Source organism: Peromyscus maniculatus, chromosome 4, assembly GCF_049852395.1.
Source record: "Peromyscus maniculatus bairdii isolate BWxNUB_F1_BW_parent chromosome 4, HU_Pman_BW_mat_3.1, whole genome shotgun sequence".
NCBI classification, from domain to species: domain Eukaryota; kingdom Metazoa; phylum Chordata; class Mammalia; order Rodentia; family Cricetidae; genus Peromyscus; species Peromyscus maniculatus.
The window spans coordinates 154,848,391-154,867,306 of NC_134855.1; the positions used below are offsets into that span (position 1 = coordinate 154,848,391).

Here is an 18,916-nt window from a genome sequence, read left to right on the forward strand (position 1 = left end):
TATGTGTGAGTGCATGCCTGTGTGTAGGGGTGTGTGTGTATAGGGGCATGTGTGTGTATGTAAGTGTATGGGTGTGCCTGTGTGTAGGTGTGTGTGTGTGTATAGGGGTATATGTGTATGTGTATAGGTGTGTGTGTGTGCCTGTGTGTAGGGGTGTGTGTTTGTGTGTGTGTGTGTGTGTGTAGGGGTGTATGTGTATAGGTGTGTGTGTGCCTATGTGTAGGGGTGTGTGTTTGTGTATGGTATGTGTGTGTGGTGTGTGTGTGTGAATGTATGTGTGTGTGTGTGTGCATGCCTGTGTGTAGGGGTGTGTGTGTTTGTGTATGGTATGTGTGTGTGGTGTGTGTGTGTGTGTGTGAATGTATGTGTGTGTGTGTGTGTGTGTGTGTGTGTGTGTGTGTGTGTGCATGCCTGTGTGTAGGGGTGTGTGTGTAATTGAGGATTCAACTGAGAGCCCTGTTGCCTGCCAGGCAAGCACTCTATCACTGAGCTACACACCCAGCCTGTTTTGTATGTTTTATTTTGAAGATCCCACTCTGTCAGCCAAACAGGACTAGAACTTGTAATCCTCCTGCCTCCGTCTCTTGAGTAGCTAGGATTACAGTTTGGCAACACCACACCTTTCTTAGCTCGGGGACAAGAGTGCTATGGGGCTGTTGGGGCTCACAGAGGTACTGTAACGCCTTCTGATAGTGAGAAGAGAGACGCCCTTGGTAACTGTGGTTCTTGTTCACAGGCTGATACAAACCTGGGCTACGCAGGTGATGAGGAATGGAGGCTTCAGAACCCACCCACCCTGCCCCATCCTCCAGGGACCAGCCAGCTCCTGCCCCTGGTGTTCCAGGGGGCCCAGGTGGGCAGGCCTCACCTCGCCTGACCCTGGGCCCTGTCATCCTGCCACCAGAGCAGGGCTTGCCCCCAACTGTGTTCCTGAAGGCTTTGCCTGTCCCTCTGTACCACACAGTACCTCCTGGGGGTCTCCAGCCACGTGCACCCCTGGTGACAGGAAGTCTGGAGGGGCCCAGCGTACCTTTCATCCTCAGTCCCTTGCTGCAGCCCGAAGGGCCCAGTCCCACCCAGATGGGCAAGCCGACCACCCCGGCCCTGACTGTGAACATTGTGGGCACACTGCCTGTACTCTCCCCGGGTGTGGGGTCCACGCTGGTCAGCACAGGCAGGGTGAAGAATGCTGGGAAGTACCTGTGCCCACACTGTGGCCGGGATTGCTTGAAGCCCAGTGTGCTGGAGAAACACATCCGATCCCACACGGGGGAGAGGCCCTTCCCGTGCACCACCTGTGGTATTGCCTTTAAGACCCAGAGCAACCTATATAAACACAGGCGGACACAGACACATCTCAACAACTCTCGGCTGTCCTTGGAGTCTGAAGGGAGTGGGAGCAGCCTTCTGGAAGAAGGAGACAGGCCTGGAGAGACTGCCTCAGTGGATAGCCGGGGAGATGAAGGAGCGCCAGAGAGAGCGCTTTCCCCAGGTGCCCATCCCACCCTTGCTACTAAGAACAGGGAACGGATGATAGAAACAACTTCCTGTCTTGGAGCCACCCTCCCCCACAGGGAGGCCCCTGTGGACCAGCCCCAGATGGTGTCACCTGAGCTCCCACTAGCCAGCCCACAGCCTAGGCGGAAGCTTCCAGAACCAAAGCCATCCTCCTTGCAGAGGCAGCAGGAGACATGCGCAGAGAAGCCCTGGGACTCCAAGGCCTTGGAGGGCCAGCTGAGGAAGTGTGAGAGCACAGACTCGGGCTACCTGTCCCGCTCAGACAGCGTGGAGCAGCCTCCTGTTACCTCCAGCCCCTTGCACAGTCTATCAGAGCACAGTGCAGAGTCCGAGGGGGAGGGAGGTCCCGGCTGCGGGACTTCGGGCAACGGGGTCGAGCAGGGAACGCCAGGGGCCAGCCTGGAGCTAGAGAAGAAGAAACTGGAGGAACGCATTGCCCAGCTCATCTCCCACAACCAGGCAGTGGTAGACGACCCACAGCTGGACCACGTGCGGCCCCGCAAGACTGTGCTGTCCAAGCAGGGCAGCATCGACCTGCCCATGCCATATACCTACAAGGATTCCTTCCACTTTGACATCCGGGCGCTGGAGCCCAGCCGCAGGAGGGCTGCGCTCAGCCCTGCTCGTTCTACCTACACACCCCTGGAGAAGGCCAGACCCCTCTTCTTCCACTCTGTCCCCACACAGCTCTCCACCACCGTGGAGTGTGTCCCTGTCACCAGAAGCAACTCATTGCCTTTCATTGAGGGGTCGAAGTTGTGGCCAGAGCCGCGGGACCCACAGGATGCCTTTCCCAGGATGCAGAAGGCCCTGAGCCCCAGGCTCACCCCAGCTCGGCTGGGAGACCGCCCAGGAGTGACCTTGGCAGGCATCCCCAGTGGTCACCCTCGGGCCCTGGTGAGACAGGCTGCTGTGGAAGACCTGCCGTGCACCCCTACTGGAGACCCCTCGGCTGTTGCGGAGGACCTCGATGGAAAGAGGGCGGCAGTAAAGGAGGGGGTGGTATGCAAGGGCAGAGCCGGTAAGAAGTACAACCAGAAGAAGCAGATGTTCTCCCAGGAGAAATGGCAGGTGTATGGGAATGAGACGTTCAAGAGGATATACCAGAAGATGAAGACCACCCACCAGGGAGGACAGAAACACAGGGAGGTGAAGCAGGGCCAGAGGTCGCGACTGGACCTGCCTCCCCAGGAAGAGGTAGTAGGGACTGAGGGTGCAAGCCTGTCTCGAGACAATAGGATCCCTGTCCTGGGGGATGCCACAGCAGGGGCCAAGCCAGGATCTTGGGGAAGTAGACCATCCCTGGAGGACTCATTGGAGACTGGGTTTCCTAAGCAACTGAAGGCAGTGGCCAGAGCCAAGTCCTCTCCTACCCTTGGCAGCACAGATGCCCTCTGTCTAAGCAGCAAAAGCCCTCTGCTCCTTCCATGCGAGAAATCCGACCTGAGATGTCAGCTGTCTCCAGAGCCTGTGCCCCTCCAAGGAAGAGACTTAGAAGCTCCTGACATGGCTTTGCCAGACCCCGGTGAGGCTATAAAAGAAAGCTGCCCTGGGGACCAAACTGTCCTCCGGCGGCCCAGTGATGGGTCTGTGGGTCCCCAGCTTGCAGAAGACAAGTCACCGTCAGAGAGAAAGCGACTAAAGGTGGAAGGACTGGACCATGAGGAACAGCTAGGGCCTCTGGAAGCTGAGGCTTCAAGTGGCTTTCTGCGGACTGACTCCCAGCCACCCCAGAAACAGGTCAGTGATGCTGAGGAGGTTCTGGGTAGCTCAGCTGAGAGTATCCAGCATGTGACCATGACCCTGAAGTCCTCTGATGCCTCCTCAGCTGTTTCTGCTGTTGCCCTGAGGTGGCCAGGGCTAGGAGACAAGGATCCCACATTACCTTCTGTATCTAGGATGTTTGGACTTCACTCCCTGCTGCCTGCCCAGCCCCAGGATCCTGGTGTTCCCACTGCTGTGTCAGGTGGTTCCTTTGCTCCCAAGTACCTCCTCAGGTTGCCTCAGGGAGAGAAGCCCTCACCACATGTTGCTCTGGGGACTGGGAAAGGCCCCGACTCTCTGTGTACAAGTGCACAGCCTACAGAACAGGCCCTTCTCGCTGGATCAGAATTGGGAATGCTCCGGCTACCTGGAGCACACTCAGGCCCAGGTGAGGCAGCTGGCAGCTCAGAGGATCCTAGCTGGTCCAGGTCACTGGATGGAAGAGAAGAGGCACAAACAGGAAGCGAGAAAAGAGACAGGGCCGACAGCAGCATTCCCAACACCGGCACCGCCCAGGAGACAGCCTCCATTGTGCCTGCTCACACATGTGACAGTCATGTGACCAAGAATGCAGTGGGTGAGAGCCACGCCATCCATTGCCTCTGCAGAGACAGCCCACCAGCAAGAGCTGGAACATATGGGAATCTCTTGAACCCATGGACATTGTTCCAGAAGCTGGGAACACCTAGGAATGCCCTAGAAGGTCCTTCTTCAGAGACCAAGGAAGGGCTGCCTGTCTGCTTTCCCTCCCAAGCACATTATTTCCCCACATCTTTCACAAGGCCCCAGGGTTTACCCCTGGGCCAGCAGAAACTGGCCTTGTCACACCACTTAGGGACCCCCAGAAGCTGTGAGGCCCCAAGCTCCTTCCCTTCACTTAAGGCTGAGCCTCAGCTCACCTGGTGTTGCTTAAGTCGCAGCCTGCCCCTGGCCGCAGAGCAACAGAGGGCAGCTCCTGGGCACTTGTCTCCATGCTCACCTGATAGAAGCCTCCAGGGTAAGAGTGACAAAGGGCTGCTGCCCAAGAGCAGTGGAGGACGGACCAAGACAAGCCGAGGAGGAGCGACTTCGAGGGCACCTGAGGTAACACTAGCTAGGCCTGGGGACTTGGCCATGAGAGAGAGAGACAGGGAGAGAAAGACTGGGGGGAGAGAAAGGAAACAAGAGGGGAGGGGGAGAAAGGAAAAGCAGTGGATCTATCCCTGTGGATATCACCACCATTGTGACGTTTTCTGTTCCCAAAGGAGGCTCGGGTGGCCATACATGGGGTGGGAAGAAGTAAAGGCCCTAGATATGAACAAAACCCAACAGATTCATAAAAATGAAGTGATAAAGATCTCTTGTACTAGGGTCTGGGTCGTGGCTGACTTGAAGTGCTTGCCTCACAAGTTTGAGGACCTGAGGACCCCTGTTTAAAAAGCCAGGAGTGATGGCAGGCCTTTCTAATCCCAGCTCTGAGGAAGGTCACTGAGGTTGGCTTAGATTAGCCTAATCCTTGAGTCCTAGGCCAGTGAAAGACCCAAAACACAAGCTGGATGGCTCCTGAGAGAAGACACCCAAGACTGTTCTCTGACCTCCATATGTATGTATACACACCACACACACACACACACACACACACACACACACACACATACACACACACACACATGTATACACACCACACACACACACACACACATGTATACACACCACACACACACACACACACACACACACACACACGCATGTATACACACCACACACACACACACACACCCAAAGAAATATTTCACTAGAGCATCCAGGTAAGATATTTGTGATTAGACATAAAACTTCATTCTATTCCTGGTAACAGGCAAAACAAAAAAACAAAAACAAACAAACAAATCATACCGTCCTTAACTCTCTAGGTCATCTAAGAATCACAACTATACTTTTAAAAATATATATATCTCCCCAGAAACTAGAAACTCATGTTAACAGATAAACTTCAGACAGAAAACCAAAGCAGAACAAAAATGGAACAAACTAAGGAAAGCTCTTAAATGGAGAAGCTCACTATCTCGGGTGCGCTAGAGAAATCACTCTAATGTCATCACAGTAACTGGTCTCAGATCTAACTCTGAGGTCCTTAGGAGCAATGATAAGAAGGAAAATGTGACAGAAGTTTAAGGAGGGTCTTTCCAGGGAATTGAGCCATGAGTGTATGGCCCCATCTTCAAAGGGTTGAGGTCTTCTCCTGTTAGAAGATGGCATGGGTCAGGAAGCTAAAAGGAGCCTCGAGGCCTCAGTTCTAATTGGGCTTTATGGAACAAAGACAAGGGTGGGACCTGAGACTGTTAAGCAATCCCCAGGGGTTAGGGGTGGTGATCCAAGGTCTGGTTTATATTTCTTCCCTCCAAATTGTAGGGATTCCTGAGGTGGGTGATATGGACTATGGCACTAGGTAACTCTTCACTCATTTCAAGGGTCCAGCATTTCCACTGGAGGTCCAGTCTAGGCATGGTTCTGGAAGGTTCCATGTGGCATACAACTGGTTGCTGGGTAAGAATATCTCACAGGCTCAGACCATTTGATAATACAACATTTTGGTGTCTTAATTTTCATAGATAGATATCCTGTCTTTAGAGAGAGAACCCATCATGGTGTTCTCCACCATGAGGACTTTGAGTGACATGATGACAACATGCTTGGTATTTTCAGCTTCCCTACCCAGCAGTCTCAGAGGCAAGGGCTCAGGACCAGGTATCCAGTCCACAGTGGAAGAAAGGACTGTGCCATAGGAGGGTGAAGATATCTCATGAGAACAGCAAGCAGAAGAAACTGAGGCTTCATTCCAAGAGGTAAAATATGTGGCCTTCTCTTCCCCTTCCATGCTGACTTGATTTCAGGAACCCAGGAACTGAATGTGGCATTCAAATGGCAGCTCACTACTGAGGGATGTCTTTCTGTACTCTGTGAATATGTGTTGCTATGACTGGATAATAAAGAAGCTGCTCTGGCTTATGGTGAGGTATGTTATAAGCCAGGCAGGAAATCCAAGAGACAGACAGGAAGAAGAAAGGCAGAGAGAGATGCCAGCCTGCCACCCTGCCACCCTGCCACCCAAGGAACAACATGCCAGCGAACTGGTAACCCATAGAATATGTGGCAAAACATAGATTAATAGAAATGGGTTAATTTAAGACAAAAGAGCCAGCTAGCAAGAAGCCTACTATAGGCCATATAGTTTGTAAATAATATTAAGCCTCTGAGTGATTTTTTTTTATAAGCAGCTGTGGGACCACAGGGCTGGGTGGGACAAGGCCGGACCAGAGAAACCTTCTGACTGCATCTTACCCCCTGAGGGAGGCTCCTATTCCATTGGTCTGAAGTTCTGCTGCTCCAAACCTGCCTCTATTGCCCATTGCCCACCCAGCATGATACCACTGACCTTGTAATTGTTTACTGGTGTCTTTATAAGGCAGGAACACAGTAAATAGTTGAGATAACCAGGTTGAAAATACATTAATCTAATTTTAGTCTTGAGAGAGTATGTGGTAATTATTACTTTTAATACATTTTTAATATTTGCAAGAAAATGTGCTTTTTGGGAAAAAAATTAAAAATCCAGAGAAGCAATCCCAAGATTAGGGATAATTCTCTGAACGTTCAGAAGCACTGTCTTCTAGAAAAGATCAGGGACATCTTTTAGGAGGCCTTAAAAGCTCAGCAGCAGTTCTTGGGACAAGTCCATCAAGCTAGGGGTCTGTCTAAAAGTTGCAGTCACATCATAAAAATCAGATTTCACACGTGTTTGTATCTTCCACTCCTCTCAAGTTATCAGAAGTTCTGAGAACATGGTGCTTGCCCTCTTGAGTGGCCATGGGTGGCCAAAGAGGAGTAGTAGCCACCCTGGCAGGGTGAGAGCTGTGCTTTGTAAATGTCTCAGTCCCCATCTCTCTCTAGCACTGGATTTTCATCCATGTTTCTTAGATGTGTTTATGCCTACCTCCAAAGACACTTGAATTTGGAGATCTTAATAGTTGACCTTGTGGGAGCCAAGAGAGGGCATCTCTATTAGAGAAGTGCTTTATAAGTGCCTTAAAGGTGAACATGTAGAGTTGGGCAAAAGGCAGCAAGGAAATTCTAAGCAAGGGCCTTGTTTTAGTTTTTAATTGTTTGATAAAATGCCATGACCAAGGCAACTTATAAAAGGAACTACTTTATTTGGGGCTCATGGCTCCAGAGAGTTAGGGTCAGTGACCATCTTGCAGTGACCAAGCAGGCAGACATGGTACTAAAGCAGTGGCTTATCTATTCATTCATCTATCTATCTACTTATCCACCTATGTATATATCAGTCATCTATCCCATCCATCCATCCATCCATCCATCCATCCATCCATCCATCCATCCTTCCATCCTTCCATTTATCCGTCCACTATGTGTCTGTCATCTGTCTCATCTATCCATTCATATAGTGTCAGTCATTTATCTCATTTATTCATCCATTCAACCATGTATCTATCAATCATCTACTCTATCTATCTATCTATCTATCTATCTATCTATCTATCTATCTATCTATCATCTATCTATCTATCATCTCTCTCTCTCTCTCTCTCTCTCTCTCTCTCTCTCTCTCTCTCTCTTACTTGCTTGTTTTCTGGTCTCACCAACCTGACTGCCTAAATATTTTAAGTTTTTTGAGACAAGTGCTTGACTTATGTTCCTCCTGTCTCAGTCATCTCGGTGTGGGACTATAGGCATGTACTACCTACCATGCTTGGCCCAGATAGTTCTCTTTCTTTAATTGTTTGTTTATTTGTTTATTTGGGTGCTTAAGATTATACCCAGGGCCATACAAATGCTGGCCAAATGGTCTACCACTGTGCTATATCTCTAGTTACCACTTTTATTTTCATAACAGAGTGACCATCTTTAATTTTAATGACTCATTTTCTTCTCTCTTCCCTTCCATTGAGCATGTGCTTAGTGGGAGAACTTAGAAGTCTCTTACTAACCATGATCACACATTTTCTTCTGTCATTCACCTTAGGTTTCAAATTCCAGCCTTTTCAAATTCTGCCTTTTATTTATGGTGTGAGTTATAGACAGATGCTCTGAGTTTTGCAGGTAGCCACCTGGTTGCCCTAACGTGACCTATTTGTCTATTTTGATGCAAATATTACACCATTTTGATTATACCACCTAACCCCAGGATTTTCTATATAAGGCTGATGAATTCAAGACAATGTAGTACTTCTATCAGAATAGACAAAGACTGCTTGGAGAAATAAGGTGGAGAGGGACTTTTGATAAGATTTTAAGGAAAATCAATAGAGAAAGGGAGAAGGATGGTCTTTTCAGCCTATAGTGTTCAGCCTGGAGACCATCTCCCTGGTAAGTGGAAGGAAGCCTTGAGAGGGAATCTTCATGAGACTCTGCTCTAGAGAGCAATAGCTTCCTCACACAATGTCCATCAGGCTATACATTTGTCCAGGGTTTTATTTGAGATATAGATCTAATTAATGTTCTCTCATCTTGACCAGAAAGTCCATAGCCTCCTGTGTGGCCTCTTCTTCATTGACATCCTGTCTTTATTGGTCTGATTTTTAAATATTTTATTACATGTATTTGTTTGTTCTGTGTCTGTTGAGGTCAGAGGACAATGTACGGAGCAGGCACTCTCCTTCTACTGTGTGGGTCCTGAGGATGGAACTCAGCTCGTCAGGCTTGGTGGCAAGCACCTTTACCTGATGAGCCATCTTGCAAGGAAGGTTTACTGATACTTAAATGTAGTTGTTCATAGATATTGTTTTATCTCCAATAAGTTTAATTAATTTTCAGACCTGCTTGGTAAAAGTCTGCTTTGTTCTCTTGCTCTTTATTTTTATTTTCAAACGTGTGTGTGTGTGTGTGTGTGTGTGTGTGTGTGTGTGTGTGTGTGTGCTGTATGTATATGCATGCATATGGAGGCCAGAGGTTTCTATCCAGCCTCTTACTCAGAGTATTTCCACCTCATCTTTTGAGGTGGGGTCTCTCACTGAACCTAGAGCTCATGAATTCAGCTTGGCTGTCTGGCCAGCACAGTTCCCTGTCTCTACCTCCCCAGCTCTGGGACTGCAGACTCTCACTACCCACTGCACCAGACTTTTTGTGCTGGTATTGAGGATCTGAACTGAGTGAGTTCCTGTGCTTAGCATGGCAACTGCCTTTCTGATTTAGTCATCTCCCCAACCCCACAATCCTTTTCTTTTTAAATCACATTTTAGAGTTTGCTGAATTTGCTCTTGAAGATCCCAATGTCTGAAGCCTCCATGTCTGCCTGTTTTACTTATTAACTCTCACTTCCAGCATCTGAATCCCTCATGTTCATGGTATGGGAGCTTAGAGACTTGAGTGGAAAGCACTATTCTTGTGGTGGATGGGAGAATGCTTGATTTACTTCTGCTAAGTACCTGTCAGATTCTAGGCTAAGAGAAGTTCTTGATGTCTCAGGCCCTATGAGTTGAGGAAGGTCTCTTCTCTTTATAAAATTGACTGGAGAGATTTCTCCCCCTTCTCTCCGGGGCAGGATGTGGGGGTGGGAGCACTCACTTCTTAGTCACTTGTGTGGTGAGTGCATGGCCTGATATTGCCTCAGCTCTCTACAGCAGTGGAAATTGACCCTTGACTTCCATTAAAGTCCTGTCCCACCTGAGCAAGGGAATACATCCAGAATTCACCTAGTCTGGCAAAACCATTGGGATGAAAACAACCTTAACCACCCAGGTTTTCTGTCTTGTGAATTTTAACTGTTTTGTACCTTCCATTCGTCTATTAATACATTTAAGTGTATTTAATTTTTAAGAACAACTTGGTTGGGGTTGGAGAGATGGCTGAGTGATTAAGAGTACTGATTGCTCTTCCAGAGGACCTGGGTTCAATTCCCAGCATACATGTGGCAGCTCACAACTCCAGTTCCAGGGGATCTGAGCTCCAGATCCAGGGGATCTGACACCCTCACACAGACATACTTGCAGGCAAGATACCAATGTACATTAAATAAAAATAAATCATTAAGAAAAAGAACAAAATTGTATTTCCATGGTAAGGAGGGCTGTGATATGACTAGTGTCAGGTCAGGCGCTCTCAATTTCCTGTGCCTTATCATTAAGGAGTTTTTTGTTGGGCATGGTAACACACAACTTTAGTACCAGTACTCAGAAAGCAGAGGCAGGTGGATCTCTGTGAGTTTGAGGTCAGCCTGATCTACAAAGAGAGTTCCAGGGCAGCCACGGTGCTACACAGAGAAACCCTGTCTCAAAAAAAAAAAAAAAAAAAAAAAAAAAAGAAAGAAAAAAAGGGAAAAAAGACCTTGTTTTTACTCTTATTATTTTTTTAAGCTGTGATTTCACTAATTTGACCAAGCTGATCTCAAACTTTTGACCTTCCTGCATGAGTTTCTGAGAGCTGGGATGATGTGTGAGAAGTTGCACATTTTGATATATCCACAAGGCTATCTTTTCTTCTTCAGCTACCCATTGTTGGTCTTGTCTAAGAAGCCTTCCCTAACTCTCAATCTCCTAATGTCATGAGCATATAAAGACTCCCTCTGATATTTTTTCTAACATACATAAATACATGCCTTTATATATATGGAAGAATTTGGTTTGCTTTTTGTGACCTAAACAACCAGGGAGCATGGATCAAATGTGATTTTTCATTTGTTTTAGCAACTAGGTATGACTTCATATTTTTGAAACTACATATATGCTTATATATTGCTCATGCATATTCCACATATAGAGATTTTGTTTGATTGGAAAACTCTAATACATTATGTAGAATTTACATAAAAACCTCTCAGATCTGTATATAAATTGTTGGTCCCTGATCTGTTTGCTGTTTTTAGCTCCTTGTTTATACTTGAAGTTCATCTCAGGGCTTTCCATTCTGTTTAATATCTCTCTCTCTCTCTCTCTCTCTCTCTCTCTCTCTCTCTCTCTCTCTCTCTCTCTCAACACTGTAATGAAAATGGCTGTTTCATTAATGAAACTACACATGTTAAAGGACAGGGAGTCAAAGGCACGGGGTCTGTCTGGAGAGTAGAAATGAAAACACAGAGAAACTTCGTGCTTGTATGCCTAATTACTCCTGTGTTAACTTGAGACCTGGAGATTCACAAAGTTCTCAGAATCCATCTGCACTGGACCCACAGCAAGCACTGGACCATGGAATTGGGTTTTATTGATTAATTCATGGCGGTATACAAGCACAAAGTGCTCAGAGGCTTGGCTGAGGAAGCTTCCGGCAAATGCTATATAGATGGCACCAAATGATGGGAGATGGGCGAGGCCGTGTGGGAGCATGGCAGTCCTAAAAGGCACACTCCTCACCAAAGGAGTGAGGCTCACCCCAGGCTCTGAAGAAAGGATTCTAGTCATCCTGAGGGTCTTCCTTGTGCACTTGCTGTTCCTGTTGAGGGATGTGCAGCTGTTCTTCAGTCATGATGCAGTTTATTCAGTTAGAGAAGTCTGTGAGGTATAGGGATATGGGCAGGTAGATGGTGGTCCTGAGCTCACCTGTGCAGCATATGGGCTCTGTGCACAAGAATCTGAGACCCCTTGACCTGTCAGCCACAGAAGCAGAGCTTTGAGCATGGTCACAGACATCTCTCAGCTTCTACTCTTTGCTTTGATATGTCCTTGGGGCTGTGACAGGAGCTTGGAGACACAAATGGCAGGATGGAGCATGGTCTTTGTCTGGGTGAACACATGTGAGGCTGGCCTACACACCAACCTGACAATTCCCCTAGATAGCTAAACACGAAGTGATGTTTAGAGGAACCAAGGGTTAATATATTCCAACCAGTGTCAAGATTCATGACAACAACCTCAGCCTTCCCCTTTCCTGAGTCAACCAAGGGCCTCTAGTCCAAACTGAAGCCCCTGAGCTCAGTAACTTAACCAACCAGTTTTCAGGAATTCCTACTGGACTGACCTGGGTAAGAAATGCTCCCCATGACTGATCTCCATAAGATCGAGGAAGAAATGGACCATGAAATGCATAAAGACCCAAAGGATAGAGAAGAAGCTTTTATGGAGCCTAAGAGTCCAGTTCAACATCCGAATCTAGAGGGGCTTCTTTTTAGAAGTATAAATGAGAAAACGGATCAGCTCTGAGTTGCAAATCAGATGTGAACTTGGAAAAGTGAGTTGATCTTAAATTCAGCCTTGAGGAAACAAAACGAGAAGGAACAGGTCTAACATCACGTACGAGGTTGACATGTACCTACTATCAGTCACGTGCGTGCTTGAGGTCCTTCAAACCAAAGCAAGCATTTGGAGGAGAAGGGCACTCACATCCAACCCTTGAGTGGGATTCTTTAGAAAATGGAACTTGAGGTGAGGGTTTTAAGGCTAAGTGACTAAGGAGGGCGAGCTCTTAGGAAGAGGACAGGAAGGCTGTGAGGAGGAGGGCAGGGAAAGGGGAGTAGAGATATGTTGTAATGATAATGTTGTAATGTAATGGGGGCCTCAGCATGGGCCTCCAGGGACTCTGGAGAGAGAACTGTACCATTTAGATTGTCCTACTTAGAGGTAAGTGTGACTGAACCTCCTCATCCTACACCACCTAGTCTGCCAGAAGGGAGTGAGGTGAGGTGGGAAGTTTCCCAGGCATACATGAGCAAGTTGAGTTCCCACTGTCCCAGATGATATTTGTGTTCCCCCACCAGTAGAAGGGGAAGAGTTGTGTAGCCCCGAGGGAGAACTGTTAGATGTTGCCTTACAGCACCTGGCATGCCTGGTGGGGGGGGGGGGTGGTCCCTGAATGACAGGAGATGAAAAACTGCCTATCCAGGCTAATTTTCTGAATGCAGCTGCTTGGGGGAGGGGCTCCACACAAAGACTCCTCTGACAGGACCAAAGCAAGATGGGAACAGCCCCAGCCAACAATAGCACCAGGGTCCACGTGGGCTCCTCAAGAATGATGGGGCCCAGATCCCGCTTGGGTAAGATTGCCTTGGGGGCCAGGAACTCTTCTGACAGTCCCCCAGCAACTTTGATTGAATGACGGTCCCCAAGGTCCAGGTGATGTGCCTGCCATCCTCACTGCCTGCAAAGGGGCAAAGGTGAGCCTGCACACTTGCTGGCAGCCCGGTCCCCACAGGTCCCACTTCCCTTCCTTCCTTTGTCTGTGGGCTTTGAAATCACTGCTGGAGCTCCAGTGGGCTTGGGGATGGGGATGCGTGAAACAGCAGCCTGCCCTCCCTCCCCTGATGGCACTCTGGGGGATTTATGGTCTTGACAAACGGGACAGAGGCATCAGGGAAAGGAGCCAGGTACCCCCACCCCAATTCCCAGGGGCGACAGCTCCTGATCCAGGTGGGCAAGACAAGTTTTTTTCAAATGTAGACACCTGGAAAGATGAACAAAGAGCCAGTGTCTTGTTGTCGGTGATAGAAAAAGTCAGTATCTGAGGGGATGCTGCATTCTTCAGCCCTTATTTAAATAAAATTCTGCAGTCAGCCCCTGTGACTAGGTCCGGTGCCTGGGTTCTTGGCAGAAGCTCAAACAAACAAGGCAGGAGAGTAGCTAAGCATGTTGCCTCTTCTCCAGAAGGTCTGTGGAGCTCCATGGGAGTCAAGAGCTTGCAAAGTGAAGCCTGTACAGGGAGGGGGCTCCCACAAGTATTTGCAAACAGTGCAAAGAGCTTTCAAACAAGCTTAAGGCATGTGGCAGTGGACCTTCATCTCAGTTTGCTTACCTACAAGATAAGGGTGCTAGACCAGATGGCTGGTCCACTTAGGGCTTTACCTGCTTGCCAATAGAACACTGGGAACCCACATCCTAAGAAAGGGTACAAGTTCATTAGCGGGTTACTCGCTAGATACATGGCATGCATTACCAAGGGCACATGCCAAGGGGAGTGTACAATCCCTATGATAATCAGTAAAGTCAACTCCCAGCCCTTTCTCTTGCCCCATCCTTGAGATGAGTTCCTCTGGGTTGTGAGTGACATTTTGTTTTGGGGACCACTAGATCAGATGATCTGGAAGGGGCTCTCTGATGGGGAATCTGTGCAGACCTCAAGATGCAAGCTGCCAACACCACCCATGATGGCAGCAGTGACCACGTGTGGCTCTTAACACAACTGTAGTTCACATGCTCAGTAGTCCAGGGGGGGGGGTGGCAGCTATCATGCGGATCCATGCTGATTATAAAACATTTTTACCTTTGCACAAAGTTCTGTCCGGTGACCTGGTTAGCAAGTAGCGAAGGACTGGAGTCTAACATCAATATCTACCCACAGCATCATTTCCCCAAGCTGTTCCTAAGTAGCATGAGTAACACGGAAACATGATCTCAGGCTGGGGTGTGCCTCAGTGGGCAGAGTGCCTTCCTCACATGCATGAAGTCCGGGCTTCCAGCCTGGGCATCGCACAACCCAGGCATGGTGGTGCTCACCTGTGATCTTAGCACTCAGAAGGTTGAGGCAGGGGAATCAGAAGTACAAGCTCATCCTCAGCTAAGTAGGAAGTTCAAGGCCAGACTGGGCTCCATGAGACCATGTTTCAAAACAAAATGTCAACCCCATCTCACTTAGTCCCTACACAGCCTTGTGAGTTGTGTGATTTCAACCCTCACATCCTGTGGCTAGAAGATGAGTTAGGAGAGTGGGCTGAGGAGAGAAGGTGAGCAGGGGTGGGTGGGTGAGGAGTCACTCAGAGCTTATCAACTTCAAGTCTAGCCCCAGGTTTCCCAGCTACCCTCAGGGCCTCTCTGGCTTTCCTGGCACATACTAAGTGTGCACCACTCTGCCCCACAGATATGAAGGACGTTTCTGGCAGAGAGCCAAACGACTGTGCAAGCCACCCTGGTTGTCAAGAAGAAACTGTCTCCCCCAGCAACTTGAGGGGTTGGAGCCACGAGGGACCCTTGGGACGGCTTCATCAGAAGTGGCAGGTAACACTTTCCCTGGAGGTGAATCCAGCTGAGGGGCACAAAGGCATCAGGCTCTGGCATCTGTGTTGGAATAGTAGTAAATGGGCAGGCGCCAGGCCAGATCCAGAGGGGTCACGTGTGTGAAGGGCCATGATGAGGTTTTTATCTGTGAGACAATCGGTACCAATCTATGGAAATGGCATGGGGTAAGATGTCAAGATGCCAGTTCTGGGCAGTGCAAACATAGTCCCGGCCGGGCCAGGCAACAACAGGCCCTGTGTGTACAGGTACAGATCCTGTCTGGAATCCGGGAACGATCTGGGAATATACACACTAGGACTCCTGATGCTTCTACCTCCCCTATCTGTAGACAGGAAGTGAGCTCAGTTCTTTGCACAATGCTATCATTGTAAGGCTCTGGGGAGGAGGCAGTAGGGGCTGTGGTTGGTGTCGGAGCCCACGGATAGGATGATAGTTCTGTGAGAAGTACATGTCCAATGCTTGCCTTGGCAGCAGTGAGGACCAGGCTCAGAGGAAAATGTCACCTGAACTCACAGAGGCTACTTCCTGGAAAAGAGATGTTTCAAGTTCCCATCCCTGAGCAACTAGGACAAGTCAGTGAACTTCTCTGGGCCAACATGTCTCCTTCCTTGCACCCAACAGTGATGACACCAGACTTGGTCTTGCTTGCAGAGACTTGCCTGGGAAGAATGGAGCCATCTGTGAGAGGCTGTGGGGCCCATCTGGCCAGCAGTATCTGAATTACCATCTCTTCGTGTCTGGTTGTTGACTGGTTTGTTCAAGAGCTGACCCTGGGCTTTGTCCTTAGGACCCCTGGTGGGGCATTTACCCCATCTCTGTGTAGCTCCAGCACCCCCTACAGGCGAAGGGCACTTGCTCCACCCCTCTTCCCCTTTACCCTGTCCCCAAAGTCTCCTCTTCATGTAGAGAGGAAGATGAGGCCTAGTGTTTTGCTACTCAGAATCCACCTGATGCAGGGATCCACTCTTACTGTTGGATGGAAAGCTGCAGATGGCAAAATGCTATTTTTATGAAAGAATCTCAAGGGGAAGGCTGGCTTGTAGAAAGATGAAGGAACTCAAGCCTACTTTTTCTCGGTTGCCCATGGCACTCATCTTCATCCCTTTGTTCCTTATTCAGTGAAATCAGCTACTAGGCTCAGTGATATCCTCTGTGGAGGACATCTCAGAGCTACATATGGGTTCGTCTGTATATCAGAACGAGAGAAAAGTCTTCCATACAAGGGCCACAGGATACTATATGACTATGCTTTCTCAGTGTGCCTTCATATGACAGTATTGATAGCATCTGTGCTTTCTAGACTCTTAGGGCATGCCTCTTCTCATTCCTTGAGAGGTCCTTCAATTTGCATCCCATTGTTGGGAACCCAGACCTCAGAGCCCAGGAAGGTAAAGAGCTATAGACAGAGGAGTCCCACATTGAAGGGACCCCATGTCAGAACCATGGCCCCTGCTGTCTGCTCTTCATTCTGTGTTTCCATGTGCCCCATCTTCATCTGTTCCCATCAGAGTTTGGTTCTAGAATTTTCCTTCATGTGGCATGGAGCTCCAGTAACATCCCTGATTGGCCTCTGCTGCTGATCTGTCAGGGAGCCGATGGTCATGGATGTCTGTGGGCAGGAGGTTGCCAGCAGTCACAGGTGAACGCTGACAGTTGTCGTCCAGAATGAACGTCTCCAGCTCTCTTCCCAAACAACTTTGGAATGGTGACTCCAGCTGTTTTGGGTGCTTACACCAGCCTAGTTATAGCCCTAGGCTCTGTGCTGTGCAGGTGGGAGGGCCAAAGAGAATCCCTGCTCTTGATAACAGGGAAGACAGGTTGGCTGGCTCCTTCTCCATCTTTGGCCACACTGAGAATGGCACCAGTGACCTGTTCACTTCCCCATGGATGATTTTGACTGTAAAGCTAAGACACCTAAGGTCTGGCCTATAGATCCAAATGCTCAGTATGTGATCACAGTGGCTTCTGGGTGCAGCCGTACTTTGCAGCATCCAAAGTAGCTAATGATGTTGGTTGTTAATACACATATGTGTGTGACAGTGGCATATGCAGAATGCTGAGTGAAAGAGAGACCGTGGTGACCAGTTCTCATGCTGAGAGGAGGAATCTAAAGCCACTCTTATGAGTCTTGGTAGGAGGTTCCCTTTGGAGAGCAGGGCCTTTTTCTGGAAAGGTGGGTGTGGCTTTCTGGCTGGGTATTGGGCATGTGAAGGAGAATGGCCAGGAAGGAGGAGTGTGGGGGAGAGTGTAGGAGCTGCCCTGTGGGGTGGTCCAGTTAAGGGTGCATCATCATCTAGCATGCTTATTGGATGTAGGCGCTTGTGCTGGTTTCCCATATAATACCATCACAAACCCGGTGCTTCCTATCCCCTCATGGTTCTCCCAGGCAACCCCGGAGCCTCATGCTCCCCAAAGGTTCAAAAGAGAGGCTTCTCCCTGTTCTTCAAGCCCCATGATCCTAGTTTCTTTGGTCTGTGGCCTCATCTTTCCAGTAGTTGACTCCATTTTTACACGGCCTTGTCTCCTGTATCACCATAGGTAGAGCCACCCTCAGCTTTTCACTTCAAGGACACCTGTTATTGTATTCAGGGTCCCACTAAACCTAGGGTCACCTCATCTTAATTAATTAATAAGTTCTGTAGACCTACCAACATCATTTTCACAGATCACCAGGGGTGTTCAGGCCTTTGTAATTCACTCCCATCCAATCTCACATAAGTGGTTGTAACTGTCTTTGAATGAACAAAGGGCATGGTATGTGTGGACATCAGTGTGTAGACAGGGACAGTAAACACATTTACCAGAACATTCCAGTTCACCTAAGCCGTAAGAACAGACTCAGAGCTGGGGAAACTGCTCACTAGGCGAAGTGCTTCCTGGGTAAGGGTGTAGGTCTGAGTTCAGTCCCTGATACCCAAATGAAAAGCCAGGCATGTAATCTCAGCACTGGGGAGATGGATACAGGAGACTGGCTAGGGTTCACTGAGAAGCCAGTTTGGCCAAATTGATGAGCTACTGGTTCAATGAGAGACTGTGTCTCAAAAGACAAGGTGGCAAGTAATTGCAGGGGACACTTGATGTTGATTCTAGGCTTTTACCAACATCTAATAACACTTGTACACGTGTGTGTGTGTGCGCGCGCGCACGTGTGTATACACACACACACACACACACACACACACTAGTCCCCACCTCCACCCAGCCTCAGCAGCAGGCTCTGTAATACTTTGGGATACAGGATTCTCAGACTTCAGGTAGCATTCCTCTCAGGAACCTTGGGACAAATCAGTGTCCCTTTCAAGAGAAGGCTGGGAGACTGGCTGGGAGAGCCATAGGCAGGGCCTCAGCATGCGGCTTTGTGGGCTGAGTAGACATTCAGCTCAACATTCCCCTAAAGTGTGCCTAGCCTTACCCTGTGGCCCCAGCCTTGGGAATTATGTAAGGCAAAAAAAAAAGAGCACCTACCCTCTGCAGGCCTTCCTAGGCCCACCTGGGAAGTGCTGGCCCTGCTCATGGGCGTGCATGCACTGGCTTGACCATGAAGATACAGGGGTCTTAGGATGATCAGAGCAGCCTTAGAGCGCCACTGTCTCTTTGATCTCTTGAAAAGTTCCTCTCAACCTAGAGGGAGGCTCTGTATCCACCCAGCAGGATGTCTGTGAGGTCCTAGACAATCCCCCATGTCCTTCCACTTGGGA

At 48.8% G+C, this 18,916-nt stretch overlaps 1 protein-coding gene across 1 annotated transcript in view; it reads left to right on the plus strand.

Moving 5' to 3' along the window:
* The first annotated feature begins 771 nt into the window (after positions 1-771).
* Positions 772-18,916, plus strand: part of Znf831 (zinc finger protein 831) — a 64,310-nt gene continuing 46,165 nt past the window's right edge. The window contains exons 1-3 of the mRNA XM_006976032.4: positions 772-4,365; positions 5,968-6,107; positions 15,061-15,197. Coding sequence (XP_006976094.2) covers positions 772-4,365; positions 5,968-6,107; positions 15,061-15,197 — 3,871 coding nt within the window. The remainder of the gene's footprint in view (positions 4,366-5,967; positions 6,108-15,060; positions 15,198-18,916) is intronic.